Source organism: Oxyura jamaicensis, chromosome 2 (genome assembly GCF_011077185.1).
Source record: "Oxyura jamaicensis isolate SHBP4307 breed ruddy duck chromosome 2, BPBGC_Ojam_1.0, whole genome shotgun sequence".
Classification (NCBI taxonomy): Eukaryota; Metazoa; Chordata; class Aves; order Anseriformes; family Anatidae; genus Oxyura; species Oxyura jamaicensis.
In genome coordinates this window covers 116463546-116482317 of record NC_048894.1, presented here as the reverse complement: position 1 = coordinate 116482317, position 18772 = coordinate 116463546, and the positions used below count along the sequence as shown (strand labels likewise).

General features: G+C 33.4%; 1 protein-coding gene across 3 annotated transcripts in view; it reads right to left on the bottom strand.

The window, feature by feature from the left end:
* Nucleotides 1-1624: 1624 nt before the first annotated feature.
* SNTG1 (syntrophin gamma 1) overlaps nucleotides 1625-18772 on the bottom strand; it is a 351378-nt gene continuing 334230 nt past the window's right edge. For all 3 annotated transcript variants that reach the window (XM_035316860.1, XM_035316859.1, XM_035316858.1), the window contains 2 exons: nucleotides 11473-11583; nucleotides 1625-3691 (listed from right to left, as the gene is read on the bottom strand). In XM_035316860.1, coding sequence (XP_035172751.1) covers nucleotides 3533-3691; nucleotides 11473-11583 — 270 coding nt within the window. In that variant the 3' untranslated portion in view covers nucleotides 1625-3532. The remainder of the gene's footprint in view (nucleotides 3692-11472; nucleotides 11584-18772) is intronic.

Sequence of the window (18772 nt, the reverse complement as noted above, 5' to 3'; positions counted from 1 at the left end):
ATTTATTTATTTTTAATTAAACTTATTTAAGAGTATAATAGATAAAGAGAACTAATTATGTTTTACAATTTGAGTTTGTTTGTTCTTCTATTTGTTAAATATTTGCTTTAATTTTCATACAAATTTTTAGCAAGAGCAAATAGTTCATTATAACTGTATTTTTTTTTTCAGATTCAGTGGGCTGTGTTGACTTACAAAATGCATGTATTCATTATATGTTATATGTTAAATGAGAGCAATATAAAGCCTGGATTTTTACATATGCACATGAGATTCACAATGATTTAGAATCTTCTTTGTGTATTTAAATGAAATATGTAGCTATTTAAATAAAACTTTGTTGATTCAGCATTAGCTATTACTCAATGTTTGAAATTTTCCCTCTTGTTTCAAGGCTGAGTTTCTGACCAATTTGCCCCAAGAGGGCAAACCTGGATACTCTGAGGTCAGTGCCCAAGCCCCCCAGACCTCTTGTTTACAAACCAGTGCTGAGCTGTAGCCAAGGCTATGGCATTTTATACTCTCCCAACCACTCTTTTATCTTCTTGAAACTAAAAGTATTGATTAAGCCCCAACTGTTCAGCTCTTTGAAAAGCGGGGTTTCAAAAAAAACAACCAAACAACCAAAAAACAAACAAACAAACAAACAACAACAACAACAACAAAAACACAACCAAAAAAAATATTGCAGTTCTAAATTACAGGCTAGTGTTTGTCTCTTAAATATTGTGTATTTAATGCCCAGTTAAAAAATTCTTATTGATAAATATAGCAGTTCCACAAAAAAATACATGACAGAGTTCTTTAGGATACCCTAGTGGAGTCCAAGCCTATAAAGTTCATGGCATGAGAATGAGACCAGTTCTACACAAGGAGCAAATTATTTATTTACTTACTTATTTTTGGCTTTCATGTCACAGAATCTCTTAATCTACTACAATTCGCAGTAGCATAATTTCTGCTGTTTTGGATATAGATTATCCATTTATCCATTATTCATTTAACTGTATTAAACATCTCTTAAATAGCTCAGTTTCAGTGGTGCAATTCTGCACTTCATATGAGCATATGAATGTTTTTCATAAGGAAAACATTCAACTGGCAGTTGATTAATTCTAGACTCGGCTATTACCTGCAGAGCACATATTACTGAGATGTTGGCATATGCCAGCACTAGGATGGCTGAATGCCACGGCAATGCACTAACAAGAAGGAGATGATCTGTGAGTACAGAGGGGGAGAACTGTTATTAACAGATTCTGTTTTCATTCTGTTTTCAGCATTGTCAGTGCTCTGTCAAAATTTGCATTTCTAGTATATGCCTTCTTGACAAGGACATTGCCTGAGTTACCGTCAGTAAACCCCTCAGAATGTTGTAGTTTTAGATTCAAAACATCTGGCACTTATCATCTCCCAGGAACAAACTCAAGATCCTATGGACAGCCACAGCATTATTACTTGTGATGCAAAGACCAGGATCTGACCCCCTTATTTAGGGAAGCTTCATGTAAACAGGATGATAACTATGAAAATATTGTATTTTGTTGACATTTAAAACATTTAATAACTGGATAATGACACTATTCAATTGTATTTAGCATGGGAAGTAAATGTGAATCACAAATTGAAAATAAGACATTTTTAATACTGTAACACTTGGAGATGTACTAATAAGAAGTAAGCACCTACTGATAGTCATTTGGAAATGATAAAGAGTTGCCAGAACATATTTTTTCAGATTTCATTATAATCTGAATTCAGATGCTAGTACATATATAACTAGAATCTTCTGCTATCAGCTTTACTTCAGTTCCCCATTTTGCAAGGACACTTTCTTACACACATAAATCCAAATATTTCTACTGCAAAGCAAAAAAAAGATGCATAATTTGCCACTGCAGTTTATTCATTTTTGTGTCTGCATTACATTTGAATTATTCCCATTGTGAAAAAAGCTTTTCTCTGGTTTCTCTTATGAAGTTTTCCTTATTTTAATATATAAAAGTGGATGTGAAAGATTTTGTCTTTCTGATACGTGAGAGGTTGTGTCCCCAACCCTTATCTTCTATGAGTATTTATAACGAGCTTAACTGGGGAAGGAGAAAAAATAGAAACTCCAGAAAGTATTATTTAAAATACTATGCACACACTGAATCTGCACTAACTGTTCTTTCTGCAGTCTTTTAAGTTTATAAGCTGTCTGGCCAAAAAAAACACATCACCTCTTTTGCTGCTATAGCTAAATCCTACACGTTCTCTCACCACTTTGCCATCTTCACTGATGTGTGTAATAGCAAAAAATTGAATTATTTTGCAAAATTATATTTAAATAATATTATTAGTTATGAATGTATAAATCCTTCAGATTTCATCAATAAATGAGACCCTGGAACTAGTATGGATAATATGTAGTTGAGGGTGATGTAATATTTTTAATATACAAAGACATTATCCATTGTCATCTATTCTATTGTTACAGGTTATTTATTTTATCTTATTCCTGTCTCTTACTAGCAATATATAAAAAGAAATTATTAAGAATTCAAAAATTGGACTCATTTTTCAAGCATAATTCAAACTCCTATTTTGTTGAGATCCTGAGTGGAACAAAGGTTAAACATGGGAGCAATGTGTTAGGTTGATTATGTCTGAAACAAATTCAACAGCTAAGTCTTGCAAGCAAAGACTTTTCGATTTACAGAACTTAGTAACTAAAAAAATGGAGAAGTAAATAGCAGACATGATATTTTACACATTTGCACTTAACTTGTAATTAAAATAAAATACATGTCACATAATCTTCACTTGAAGAACAGGGACTTACTCATGGAAGAAGGGTTATGTTTTTTGTTTTGTTTTGTTTTGTTTTTATTCTATATGCCAGTCAATATGGCTATATCTTGTTATTGTTAGAATAAAAGAACAAAATAGAAAAAGTAGCATGACTCCATACTTCACGTATGGACACAAGTATGGATTTACAACAATGCTTAAAGTGCTTTCTTATTTGAGGAGATACTTACACAAATGCCTTTTCATGCTCATCTCCTTGTCAACATGTACTATACGCTTGTTGCTTGCTCTTATGTCATTTATAACACAATCATTGGGTATTAACTTCATTCTCAGAGTTTAGCATATTGTCATTTAAAAAAAATCTGAAAACAGGAAAATGACAATTCTATTTGTGTATTATTACAGCCATTTGAAAATTTTATTAAATACTGAAGTGCTCCATTGCATCATTTATTCCTTTGCTTCCAATGTTGCTTAAAGTACTATATAAGTACAAATAGATCATACTAAAAGCATATCCATCCTATTCTGGGGTTTTGGCTGGGATTATTTACTGGTGTCTTGCAGAACAGAGATGAATTTATGATCCCATGTGATCATCTATCTGCTGATGCTGCAAAGTGTCTTGATTCCAGGATTGGTTTCCACGTACATGGTTCACCAAAGGTCTGCATCTTATGAATATTTATACATTGTTGCGTCTTTTTCTTAAGTGGCAGTGCTGTAATGTGAGATATCAAGTAGTATACTTTAATTTGCCAGTACCAGAAGTTGTGGGAGCAGCAGAAGTTGTGGCTTGACTGCCTACAAACAAAGGGTCCAAACAAGCCACTTTGGCTGCAAAGAATGAGTGGATACAGTGAAGGACTGCAAACAGGTTGGAAAATTCCAGCTCCTGGAAGTGAAAACAAAAATATTTAAAATGAAGCAAAAGAAGACCTCACAAACATGCACCCAGGAACAAACCATGATTCAAACAGAAATAATTTTAATAGTTTGATGTAATTCTGCTGATGTGCTTGACAATTCTCCCTTACAGAGACTTAGAGATTGAATTCTCTCTATTCCATAAATAATTGTTTGGATGCTGATATGGACCATTTTCTGATTAACTGCTTCCACAGAAATATGAAGTCCTGCCTGGTAAAGAAGGAATACAATAAAGAAGACAACCATATAGTACATTTTTCCCCTCATGTTATTAATACAAATCTGGCACATTTTGCATCTGGCACAAAGTTCAGCAATGCTGAGCTCCACATATGACACATTCATTTGTCATGTTATCTCACACTGGTAACTATTATTTTACCTATGTTGATTCTCTAGTTTTTGTTGTTGTTGTTTTTAAGACATTCTTAAAAAGTGCTACTATACTAGTGATATTCTGGCTCTGTCTTCACTGAGACAATTATTGTTATTGGACCAAAAATAAGGAAAAGACTTCATGTTTTAAACTTATTAGCAATATTAGACAAAACCATTCTTGTTCTACTTTAATTTACATTTTTTTTATAGCTCCTCAACTGAGACTTTCTTAGACACCACAAGAGAGGAAATAAATACAAATTACATTTTTTAACATACATAAATTTGCTCCTTTGTGTCTAATTGACTTTTTCTGATCAATGAGATCATGATGATGATGCTTTTTTTTTAGGGTTTCTTCAGTATGTGTTTTTGGTGTTGACATTTAATCAATAAACACCTGCTGTATTTGAAAGCAGATACTAAGGTATTTGAATACATATATTTGTAGGGATGGTGGTGCAGAGTTGCCATATTTCTGCTTTGATTCAGTGTCTATGTAGATTTCTGTACTGAAGCCAGCAACAGATATCTGTCCTATTTGTCGTTCTGTCCAGCACTGGTATTTCCAGTTGATGTTTGCCTATATATATATATATAAATTTAAAGAATATTGATAATATTGTGAATTCAACAACAAATGATAAAATTCTAAAAATTTCATTAACATGCAATTTTCTGCTTCTTGACCTTTCCTGGAAGATGTTGCATAAAACATACTTCATGGAGACATTCACAAGTCCCTTATCTGCATGGGGGAACAACTGCCTGAAAGCAGAGGGCTGTGTGTGAAGAATATCCAGTGATGTACTAGACGAGTGGAGCTTTGTTCAACTCTCTTACAACCTGAGCAGATATCCTTTGAATATTCTCAGAAATGAATTTTTAATTGCTCACAAGCTTCTTTAAGGTCTCCTAAGCACCAATTCTCAATAAGGATGATAAAGTTTAAACCAGGTTTCACATAGCTTCCACCTGTGTCCATCTAAAAATCTGTTTAGAGACATTTTCATTTTAAAATACTATGCTAGAGGTTCCCCCCAACCTTCTCAAATTTTCAAAATAAACAATTTTATCATAGATAGGAAAAAAAAAAAAAAAAGGAACTTCAAGAAACATCGGTCATTTAAATTAAGTTACTTTTCTGTTAACCCCTTTTTATTAATATCCTTCTGGTACTATAAAAGTAAAACTGAAGCTTAAGATGAGAAAATAATTTAGTGGAACACGATATCACTTCTGTGCTATCTGTGGAAAGACTACCTTCTTGCTTATGTTTCAACAGAGCAAGCCTATTAAAACAAATAGTACAGTTTGAGAATTGTTCGAGTCAATTAGGTAATCCTACTAGCTGAAAGTTCTTATGTACATCATAATTATGGCTACTGGACACTGAATTTTCACAGTGCATTAGTACAATTACAGCCAGTTATCACAGGTGTTTCTGCAACAGTAACACAGTGGGAAGATCCATTGCTCAATGGACCTTCAATGAAAATGTGAGAGACAATAGCATAGCTGCTGAAGTCCCATTGGTTCACTATTACTGACAGTAATGACACAACACATTACCTTGATTGTAAAAATGAGCACTAACAAGTCAAAGAAGGATCACACACAAACTGCTAAAGGCACTCTTCACATTAAAATTGGAAATCAAGAAATGTGAATCAAAGTAAGCTGATATTGCTTTGTGGTGAATATGTACAAGCCTGATTAAAGTCTGCAGCTTAAGTCAAAGGAGCCTAATTGGTGGAATGGGATCCATCAGGAGCAACACTTGTCTGGACTAGTCACAAGAACCTTTAATGAACAGATGAGGGTTCCCAAAAAGCTGCTGACAGACAAAACATTCCCTCACTTCTGTTGAGAACTCGCACTTTAAAATCCCCATGGGTCTGCAGTACTGCTATATGATGGAGGGGAACCCACAAGCTTTTCTGCACACCTAGCCCCCCCTTTTTTGTTTTTGTATATACTCTGTTATCAGTCATCTGCTCATCTACACTTTCATCTAGCAGGGTATTATATATTCCATACCCATCTTCAAATAAAAACAAACAAACAAACTTTAAGAAACCTGAAAAAATATGCTGTCAAGCTATTAAGGATGCCACCTGTAGGGAAAAGCAGATACTCTGAATCCCCAAAAAGCAAGGAAATTCAAACTTAAGCCCCATCTATTTGTCCATGGACAAGAATACAATTAACTGTTATTCCAATTTCCAAACTCTTGTCTGTACCAATCACCAAAAACCCTACTCTACCAAAAATATCACTATACCCTCTCAGGCTCCTCTTGACCAATCTACTCTCACCCAACGTTGTTGTCATTATATCAGACATTACCGGACTATTAATCTGAACATTTGCAGTTTCTGTAGAAGACAATATAAGTCAGCAAAAAGGTATGTGAGAAATGTAAAGTCATTGAGCATGGCCAGAAGTGTATGAAAATTCTAGTAAACTTTCACAAGGAAAATCTGGATTGACAAAACAAAGATGGAAAAAAGGAAAATCAAGAGGGGTCTCAAATGAAAAAAAGGAAGAAAAAAAAGGACAAATTGACTATTATTACATTATATTAATGGTGCAACTACGTAAACTGCACATCTACAAAATCAAGCAACTGTTAGTTTGTAAGTATTCCTGTTTTTGTCACAACAAATCTCTTTCATCCATATATAAACTGCTGATATGTGAATATATTTGTTGCTTCATCAAATGTGATGTTAAATGGTCTCTATATATTAGGATAGAATCTAATTTAAACAGATATGAAACAGATATTCCATGTGCAAGATGCAGGGAAACTAAAACTGAGACACAAAAACCTACGCAGTTCAGAAATCTGAACTCAGAATGCAGTCACTGCAACTGAGCAATCACTCTGTAAAAATCTGAAGGATGTATACTTAAAACCCATTTAAAGCTGATATTCTAAATTTGAAGAGTAGTGTGATGCTCTCATAAAAACATCAAGGCTAAGAACAAGTATTAAATTAAAATTATACTTTGTAGAATATACTTGAAATGAGCAGAAACATCACCCTGGAAAATGGTAAAAGCATTCATCATGACACCTTGCAATGCACTTGAAAGCAAGCATTTTGTTCACATTGCAATAGCAGTAATTCAGGTTATTTGTCTTATTATAAATTATGTTTCTATATAGGATACTTTCAAGTAGAAATTAAATACCATGAATTACTATTAATGTATTATTAATTAATTAGTATTAATGCTAGGTCTTTAAATTTAAACTTATTTTGCTGATACCGTAGTTTTGCCCAGCTGAATGGGTCTGCATTAGCTAATTTCTCTGCTTACCTCTGTTTCTTAATGCTCTCAGTTCAGGGAATCAGCTAGTCTGTGAACAAAAGCTAACCTGATACAGTATAGTTGTGTGACTTAGGCCAAGTTTAGCTGTGAAAACTGTTCAGCTGTGAAAAATTCCTTCAAGTTCAGAAAGGTGAAAGCACAGAGAGAAGTGTAGTTTTGGGGATATACACGGTGCTTTGTTTTACAGTGCTGAAATGTAAGAAGGACATACTTTTGCTCAGTCCAATTCTGTAGGTCTATTGCTATTCTAATTTACTGAGTATCAAATTCTTGCCTTTGTAATGGGACAAATAAATTACTGTTTTGAGTGTTTATTTACAAAATTCAAGTGGAAATGCATGTAGTAAAAAACCAGCAATAATCTTGCTTTATATATATGTATATATTCCATACTGTGATAGCCTATACGTATGGACACAGAATCTCTCATGGATTTAAGATACATTTTGTCAGAAAAACATAAAACAGTTTCCATTGCAGTTGTCCACTCCTCAGACAGGTAAAACTGAGAAACTCAGTACAGTGCTCTGAGTTTATGTGCTGAGATTGTGCTAACTTCTGGAAGTTTCTATGATGCTGGAAAGACACTAACAGATCACTAAGCTATAGCTAAAGAAATAGATAAATAGAAAGCAAGGTGCCTAAACGAATCCCTTTGTGTCTTATAGATGAGAAATAAGCTCTGTCTTCTGTGTTTATTTTTTCAACCCAAAAGACAAAGCACTGGGACATGGAGACTGCATGTTCTGCCATGTCGATAGCTCCATTTTGTAGCTCTCAGTCTGAAAAATTCTGTCTGACTGTGGAAACTTGTGCAATATCTTCTACTGAGTGACAGCTGGGAAATAACCTATGGATTGGAAGGTCTAAGGGATACGAATGATTAGTTACCCCTAAATGTTTTTTGTCTTTATTTTTTTTTTAGATTTAAAATGCTACTGCATGTCTATTTACTTACTTATTTATGTTAAGTAAAGCCCACTCATAGCTCTGAATATATTTATAGAATAGAAACAAGTGTATCTAAATTTTGGATCAGTATTAAATATCTAAGCACTCTGACACTCAATTTTCTAGATCATGAATCAATGTTCTAGATCTAAAGGATATTATCACAGAGGCACAACGTGACACAGGCACACATATCTGGGCTGAGATACACAAGATGTGCAGCATTGTACATAGTGATGACTGGAAGCATTTGGATTTTGATAATTCACACTCTTGCAGGGAGGAAATATATGATGAAAACAGCATCATTTAAAATAAATACAAAAATAAATCTGTGTCTGGACCATTTTGTATTTTCAGGTTGCAACTGAATTATACTGCATTCAATACATTACACACCGTGTCAATGCCAGAGCTGAAACTCAGAGATGGAGTAAAACAGGCACTGGAGATATAAAATCAGGAGTCTCAAACCAAGTATGCACAACCATAGCAGGTTCTGCACAGAGCATGTTACCATTGATGATGAAGAGGAAAAAGTACTCTCAGTTCTAGCGATTTTATTGAGCTGCATCATAGTTATCTGCCATGCCCTGCTTCCTCGTTACCATTTGGGAATGCAAAAGTGATGAGCCTTAAGATGTTGAGGTAATAGTTCCTCAGATTTTTTTTTTATTATTATTATTTTTCTCTCAACAGTAAGCTCTCATGCTACTATATTCTGATAATTCCCCATATAATATAACTCACAGAAAATTATATTTATCTCAAGAAAATGTTACCCTGTATTTTCCCCTTATGACAGTGGGTCTCCAGGACATGCAGAACACAGAGTTTCATTTAACAGCTGATGATAGCTTTGGCTATGAATATTCAACACAACCTTTAACAGATGTTTTAGAAAATTCCCATCATCTGATTCCAAATGAAAACTTCCTACAGCATGCATGAAACCTGGCACTACAGGCATTTCTGAAAATCTGATTAACATTTCCTAATGACTAGAGAGTTCCCTGAATAGCTATTTCTATAGCTCTGTAATGTTAGCAAAGTCCACAAAATACCAACTCCTCTTGTGCTGAGTAGTGCTTTAAATATTTGAAAGGCTCAATAGATACCCAAGGGGGCTATCCACATAATTTTAAAGTAACCCAAGTTTAAAAAATATGACCTAAGAATCTTTTCCTTCATTTTATAGACAAGTTTACCCATACTTCTTAGACTAAGCCACATACTTCATTTATGAACAAAGTTGGAAGTCCTTACTATAGCACCTCACTCATTGGAAGTCCTCTCTCATAGCACCTTCCAAAGACTACACAATCTGACATTTTTGATCATGATGTAACTGGTATACTTTGATCACTAACAAAACTAAATAAAAATAAATATATATATATATTCCAAATTGATAAACAAGAAAGTTTAAACTTATAAGAAATAGAAGTACCTAGGGGACATGATAGTATGCTAATTAGGATGCTAGTAAGATTATATAATATTCTGCCTTCATAAGGTAGAAGGTAGCATTTTTACCTTGATAAAAGGTAGAAAGATGTCATTTCTTAGAAATAAAGCTCTGTTCATTTCAGCTGGAAACAACAGTAGTAACCATAAAGTATCAAGTTATCTCCAAGTCTTAAGTGATTTACATTACAAATGTAATTTAAATCAGGAAACATTTTGATGGAAATTATTTTTCTTCTTCAAAATCTAGATTTTGTACTATGCACTGTTTTTAATTTGATGAAGGGAAAGGAAGTGAAGGGAAGGGAACGGAAGGGAAGGGAAGGGATTTGGATTTCAAAGAAAATTCTGAGAAATATTATTGCATCATTAACTTAGCTAGTCCTAAAATCTTGTGTTAACATAACAGCAATAGAAATCTCTAGTATTAAATTTTTTTCTGAAGAAAATAGGAAGAAAATATTTATCCTTAAGAAGAAGCAAAATATGATTGTATTGAAAGACACGGACCAACATACTTCATTGCTGTTGATTTAATGGAAGCTTTTACTTTATACTTTAAAAAATACTTTATTGTATTAAATATAACATTCAAAATCAAGTAAATAGCTGTTAGGTGAAGAAAGGAAAGGAAGGAAGAATATCTGCTTAATGTTCCTTAACTGTTTGTGTTTAAATTCAAGATTGCCAGAAATACAATGCCCTTTTTCTTAGCATACCTTATTATGCTGTGTTTTTTTAGCCCTTTTATAAAGCTATTTATTTAACCATTTCCTTTTTCCTCACAGAATGCTATTGCACTTATTCAGCTATTTTGTCTCTGACACAGACATGAACAGGAAAAACTGTATACTAAGTGCTTCAAAAGCAAGGCGTAAAAGACATCCAGGCAAAAATATTTAGAATCATGAAAATATTGGGATTCTAGCCAAAAAGACCTCTGATTCAGACTCTAATGCAATTCCAGTCATCAATGATTCTTGTAGATCACATATATTGGGATAGTAGATGCACTATTCTCAAAAGACAGACCTAAAACTAGGCATAAATATCTCAGGTGACTGTTTTTGTAAATTAACTATTGAAATGAAAGCACAACTGAAAATGCAACTTTTCTAATTTTGAATTAGACACAGACACAAAGATTTGATGACAACTTCTTGTAACGGGTTCTATGTTTAATCCACACTTTTTTTTCTCTGAGAAATAAAAACAATGTTAGACCCTTGCTGGATTTTCTGACCAAGCTGACTAATGGATAAGTTTTGCACCATTTCATGATAAAAGTATAGGGTGAGAGGGCATTCAAACTCTCAGCCATCTTTATCAAAATGATTAATAGTCTTTGCAAACATGCCCAAAACTATATATATCAATAAAATACATATATATTTTATTAATGTAATGGAGCCCTTTAAAAGACTTATCTACAAAAAATCCAAACAATTCATTCACATTTCTTTGTTTTTCTTTAAATTCATTGACTACACACATTGATCTAATACTTTTAAGTAATTTAGTTTAACTTACTCCTCCTGTCTCCTAGCTGCTTTGATAACTGTTTTAATGTATATTGACTTTACAAAAGAGAAGGTGTATTGTTTTTACCTTTGCTTCAATTTGTTTTGTATCTGTGTTTTGAAACAAGAATTTGATTTTGCTCTTCCCATCATCTGAAGAACCTTTGAGCTGGGAAAACTTGTACCTCCAAAGTACAGCCTAGAAGAAAAAAAAAAAAAAAAAGCACAAGCAAGTCAGTGTACTTATTATGGTAAACTGTAATAGAAACAGCTGATCTCCTTCTAGGGGAACTTTTAACCTCCCAGTGGTACATAATTAAACCAAATGAATATTACATATGGATGTAGCATAGTTTAGCAGTGTCTGATTGAGATCAGTCAGACTACATTTGTGAAATGTACTCTGAAATCCCTTTAACTATATTTAATCCAAATCTGTCATGCCAGAAGCCAAAGATTTTTCCTCTGAAGATCTGTGGATTCCCTGAGCCATCTAAAGCAATAACCTGTCTCAAAGTCCCTATTTTTCTTTACACAGGAATAATGTTATTAATAAAAATAATCTAGTTGTATTTCCATAAAGTATATATCAAATTAAAAACAAATATCATATTTAAAATGACAAATAACAAAAGGAAACCTTGTAATGAGAAGTCATTTTGAGTTTACTTATGAAATCTCTAATCAGAAATTTAAGCAGATCATAAATTCTAAGCATTAGTGGCCATTCAGGTCCTTAAATTTTTAATTGCATTGTGTCATGTTGAAAAAAGACAGATTTCTCTACAGAATAAACATAGATTTAATATATATATATTTATCTAAAAATATCAAAAAATGTAGAAAAAGATATAATGTTTATTATATCTGATGTGTATTTATATAGACAAACTGCATTTCAAACTCTATTTTGTCTAGAAGTGGAAAAGAGCTGTTTATTATAAATACTTCCAGCCTCATTAAATGATATTTTCTTCTGCATATATTTTGAAGCAGTAGCATTTTTCATCGTGATTTCAGTATTATTTCACATAATTATAAGGTAATCCTCACTCATATTGTGCTCCTGCTTTTAGGAGACATTAATTTCACATGCATTGGACTTTTTTTTTTTTTTTTTTTTTGGTACTGATTTGTAAGTAAATGAATTCATTTCAGTGGCTTAACATGACACTTCCATCTCTGCCCTTTGACTATATGTATTAAATGATTTAATATATAGTTGATATTAAACAGAATTATGAGAGAGGTCAAACTCTCAACTTTCCTGAGCACAGGAAGGTCCCTTTGCTTCAGGATGTGTTGATTTCTTTATGCTAATAAGCTGCAAAAATCTCTAACATGCACCAAGTTAAAGTTTGCTACATTTATAATCGTCTAAGTAGATGGAGGAGGGGGGGAAAAGGGACAATATCTTAACTGTGTACAGTACACAATGCAATATTTATTTTCCAGTCATTGAAACTGAAGTTTGTAATTGCATATAACAAAAATTCTCTATATTATTCTTTTCTAGTAAAAAGAATAAGCTTAGCACCACTTTCATTCTCCATGTGTATGTGACAGGTGAGCTATTATCTACCATAAACAGAGTTAAAGATATTCTGTTTCAGATAAACTAGAAGAATTTGGCAATTTATGTGAAACTATATCATATTTGTTTGATTTGCTGTCCTTGTGAGCACACCACTCAGTGCTACAGAGAACAGAATATCTTCCTTGATCTCTAAACGTGTGCAATTCCTTTCAGCTGGGTTAATAATGACATTTATTTATGTGCTGTGGATAATGAGTTTAAAAAAACAAAACAAAACAAAACAAAAAAACAGTATACCACTCAGGTGGTTATACTTCCTACCTACATAGTAATCTCTATTTTTACAGGCCTATTTTACTCCACAAATCTTGTCAGAAAATCAAGACTACATCCTTTCCACAGGAACACCAAACCTATTTAAGCATGTCATTTCCTAAAAGAGAAACATAAAGGTCAATGATCATCTCTTTATCCCAGGAGAACCACAAAGGAATGTACTAATCCCTTTCTCTTTGCTAATGTATGGGAAGGACAGGAGAGAGGTGCAGTTGTAAGAAGGATCCTCAGTTGGGCAGTCAAAATCCTGGGGTACCTGGCCTTATTCTAAATCATATTAAGTGTGAGTGAAGACGAAGGATGCACAGAACTGCCACACTTGCATTTCCATGTAGCTTTGCTACTCACTTCATTCCCACTCAGAGGACAGAGAATGATAGTCATACCAAACCACAGGCATGGTTCAGGAACACACTTTAGTTTATGCATAACTTGAGTATTGAGAGTCCTGCTTAGCAATGGCTTTTAAGTACATTGCAAAATCAGACTGGTAGTGTGGAGGGGACAAAATCCTTCTAGAGACTACTCCCAGCAAGATTGCACTTCTTACTTAAGGATATCAAAACAAGTTCCAAGAACTGAGATCTCAACAGCATACTTTGCAAAGACTATTAAACCCTCTTCATCTACAGTGTAATGATTAAAAAGGCCATTGACTATGCATGAAATTATTCAGAAATGAAAGCACTATCTGTTTCTTTTGAGTGGTCTTCAACAAATTGCACACATTTTTTTTCCAAAGACATCCACATGAAGGAGGAATCATTTTGTAAAACAAGATTGGGGAAAATGCTGTGAGTATTAAGTTATTAAGTCAGGAAAACAACGTATTTCTAACACTAAAACTAGTCATCCTGCCTATTTCTTTTGTTCTAGAGAGAGAATTTCTGAAGGACAATTCCTTCATCCTGCTTTGAACTGGGATGAATACTGGTTCATCCTGATACACTCTGGATGTGTATACACCTCTTTGTTACATTGGAAGTGTAAAAAGTAGCTTAAACTAGATGTCCAAATTCTAGCTAGCTAAAATGAGGTGAATTAAGCATATATCCAGTAAGACCCATTTAACTCCCGAGAAGCTAAATGCTATGCTGCATGGCCAGAACTGCACATTTCATGTGTAGTAGATGTATAAGAAGCAGAATGATGTGACCCAGCAGTTAGACCACTCTTAAAATGTGGTACATTAGGGAACCCTGTGTTACTTTCTCTTGTGGTTTCATGTGTTCATTTTTAAGACCTGTTTGTTTTTTTCATTACTGCAAAATGCACAAGCAGTGAGCAGGGATTTTCAGTGACTATCCATTTTCAGTGACTACCTCATAGTGAAAAAGTATAAAGAAGAAGCAAGACCTACATGCCTAAATGCTCAATTTCACAGAGATGTGCAGCTATGTTACATATGAGAAGCAGAGTTTCACATTCTGTTATCTTTCATGTTTCCTATGGTCTTATTTCAGTGTCACAGTGCTCATTGTGACTGCTTTGAATACTAATTTTAAAGGCTAATTCTCCTGCATAAGCAATACACACCCCTGGGGATACTGGTCTATACAACTGAATGATTTTTCCATGTTTTTGAGCATCACAATTCTTCAGAACTGTTTGCTAAGTGCTTGTCTCAGAGAATTAAATTAGGTTGAATTAATTTTGTACAAATATATATATATTTATGTATAGACTGACTTTTGAGCAATAAGTACGTTTGTAAAACATGTTGGCTTTTTGACAAATTACCAAAGAAATGAAGCGTGTGTCATATAAATTATTCTTAAATCAGTTTTTATGAATCATTTGTAATGGAAGTACTTACTGGTCTGAATGTGTTTCGTTGCTGAGCTCAAAACTTTATAATACATTCTGACAGGGTTTCTTTTAGTTAATAAAAACAGCCTGTTCCTTTCTTTGTAAAATATTCAGTAATTGTGCACATCACTAAGAGTTTTCTACAGGACTGTGTATATTACTTTTAAGAAGCGGAATATTTTGTTCACCCTGAAATAAGTTTAACATGTGAACCAAGTGGCAATTAATTTCAAAGCACAAACTATAGTTTTGTTTGTTTGTTTGTTTGTTTTGTTTGTTTTTAAAGAGTCTTTGGTGGATGCTGACATCAACTACTTGTGAGGACACTGAGACACCTCTCAATTCAAGGCACAAAATCTTATAATGTCTTGGTGGAGGTTGATGATAAGAACTCAATATATACTAATTATCCGTGTGCCTTTGTTCCCTTTGAAAGGGAAATCTCAGCCTGTGATTAGAGACAGAACTTGTCAATAACAGCAAGCACTCTGATTTAGACACTTGAGGCTGAGATTATTGGATATACTGAAAATACCATCAGCTTCACAATTTGAATACATCCATTATGATCATGGAAAATATGACACAGTTACATCCATGTATGGAGAGAAATGCATTATAAGACAATCCCATTGAGCCAATATGGTATGCAGCATCCATAACACTGAAAATAACCAAAACAGATACGTACTTTCCCCAACTGTTACTCATAGATGACCTCGGCTGCATTTTACAATTTATAACACTTGAAAAAAATATTCTCAAAGAATATAAGAATGTAATGCAAACAGATGAACAGTGCAGAAGAGCTGACAAATTAGGTGTAAGACCTCTCATCAGTTGATATTGCATTACTGTAATTGAAAAATCATCAAAAAGTGATGTCTTATTGAAATTAACAGGATTTTTGTTTAAGTTTTTTTTTGGACATACCTGGGACCAAGATTCTCCACCATAACATTTTAATGAGGAATATTTTATTTACAAATAATTATTTAGGACTTATTTACTCTAGTATTTGTAGTAAAATTACTATTACCTTCTTCAAGTATTATTTTGTTACAATTACCCGAGGATGTTCTCTGCCTGCATATTTTTGTTTTATAGATAGGACATCAATGCAATACAAAAACAGTACATGGAAAAAAAGCTATTGACTTCAGTACCCATAACACTTTGCTGTAGTTCTCTACAGTATAAAGGGAAATTATATTGCTCCTTTTCTTAGCACTGGTGCTAAATCTAGAACACATATTCTGCAAGAGACCTCGGAAAGTATTTTCATGATTGTATCATATGACAGTTTGATACTCATTGCTGTCATTTCAGAATGATGAACTAAACTGCATTTTAAATTTTGATGAGATATCACTTTTTCTGAAGATACAAAGAAAGAAAATTGGTTCTCTAGATAACTGTACCGCAAAACTTGGAAATGCATTTTTATATAGGGTATGACTGGGGGTGTTTGTTAGGTTTTGGTTTTAGTTTTGGTCAAGGGGCTTAAGTTACCCTACAAAGAGATTGAATTACTAAACAAAAAATATATATATATATTCATCTTTTTATTTTTTATTAAAAAAAAAATAAATTCCTCTCCGAGGAATTTACATAGAAATTGGACTGTCTGCCCACTGCGTGACTCCGTAATAGATCTATGATTTAACAAGGATATACTAACATGCATTTTGCATCACCACCTGGGAAGAAAAGCTTTATTTTGTCAACAATAGAGTCTCCAACCAGAACAGAATTAATTTATGTCCTATGGCTTCATTGAAGTTTATTGCCAAAGCATCTTGCCTCTTCTATATTGGATTATGCACTGTGAACCAGTTATGTTCTTGCAAGAAGACAGTGTACGCTTACTGAGCTCATGAAATAATGTTTGCACCTTACACTGCAGCTGCATCATTTCACCTGTCAATGTGCATCACCAAATATGGATTTTCTCTGGACTCTTCATTGACATGAATAATAAAGTTTTTATTATGTAGTAGCAAAAGAAGTTTTGTCTTCAGTAGGATGCTTGGAAAAAAAAATGGAAGTCTGTCAGTATTTTAAAATGGCTAAAAAGCTACATCTCAGACCACCTGTAAATGATGAAGTAAATAAAGAAACAAGTTTTATTAAGAGAGTGAATTTCAGAGGTCACTTTTGCTAGTTTTAATAAATAATTTTGTTGTCTCTTCCTTCATATCTTCAGAAACTGGAGCTGTATTTTCCACCACTGCTTTCTTTTGTCTTGACACGCTCACTGATTAAGTCATGCTTCCCTTCAGCTTTCTAAGGCAAACTTTTATACTGTATATATTACAGAATTATTCTAGATTTCAGTGGACACCTTTCAAGCTATTTTTTCTCTCATCTGACTAAATAAGTGATACTACTACAAGTCAAACTAAATCAAGTGCAGATGCCCTGTGGATCTCTATTTTCAAGAATAAAAGTAATTGGGTCTTTGATCACCTGGGATACACCTTAATTTGGCTATTTGTCTTATATCTAATTGAGAAAGATTGCATCCTTGCAAAGTGACACTTTGCTCATACTGACAGCAGCAGAAGGGAACTGAGTAGGATTAAGATCTTGTTCATGCTCAGTTCTACTGTGTTACCAATCTCTGGAGAGTGTCTTACTTCAAAAGAATTATGGTCCAAGGCAATTTCCTTTGTCAGCTGTTGTGGCTTTATAACTGCAAGGGGAAAGAAAAAGGAGGATGCAGAGGATAAAGAATAAAAATGAGACAAAGGAAAGCAGCAAGAAAGTCATCCCTGATAAAATAGCTGGCCTTGTTAATTACTGAAGTTACATTGAATGCTAAGACTGTAGTTTATTTGCTTAGTACTGATGGATGATCTAACAACATTTGTTTGTTTGCCTCTTAGGTATGAAGCACAACTGTATGAACTATGCTTGACTGTTTATATCAAAGTCATAGTAGCTGTTTATTCAGCATTTCAATTTCTAAGCCTGGAATAAATATTTGTTCACAAGAGTTACACTATTAAATCTTTAACCTGAAGTGAGCCTGGTATCCTTCTGTCTTCTCTATTTATGAACATTGTTTGTAACAAACCATTTTTTAAAACATTTTTATTTCAATATGTGGTATGTATGTTAGCTGAATGAAGGGACAGGCCTTCAGGTATGTATCCTTATAAAAGATGGTTTGTTTCTACCAAAATTCAAAGAAATTCTGTTCTATGTTACATAATAGACATTTTGTATGAAAAAAAAAAAAAAAAAAAAGAGATTTACAATGCTGTTTATTGTTTACAGTGTATTCTCTTTTTTGATGAAGTGTGCAACATGTTTGAGAGAAAAGGGAAACTGGTACATTGAGCTTTGTTGATACGCAACTTGTGGGCCATTATGGAGCCCTTTGTTACTTTGTTCTAACATCTTCATATAATTCAGCAGCACTTTAATTTATTTTCAGTCCTTCAAGGCATTATTTTTTTTTCTTCTGACAAATGTGCATTTTTGACTGCCGCTTTAATGAGCAGTAAATGTGATGGAGTGCAGACAGCACTTTGCATAGGTAGGCACATTGCACTGTACACTCACATAAACACAAACTTTTTTACAAGATACGATGTAAATATGCACCGTATGGAGAAAAACTGTAATGAATGCCTGTTTAAACAGAAATAAATATAATATTATATATATATATAATACATATAATATGTATATACATGTC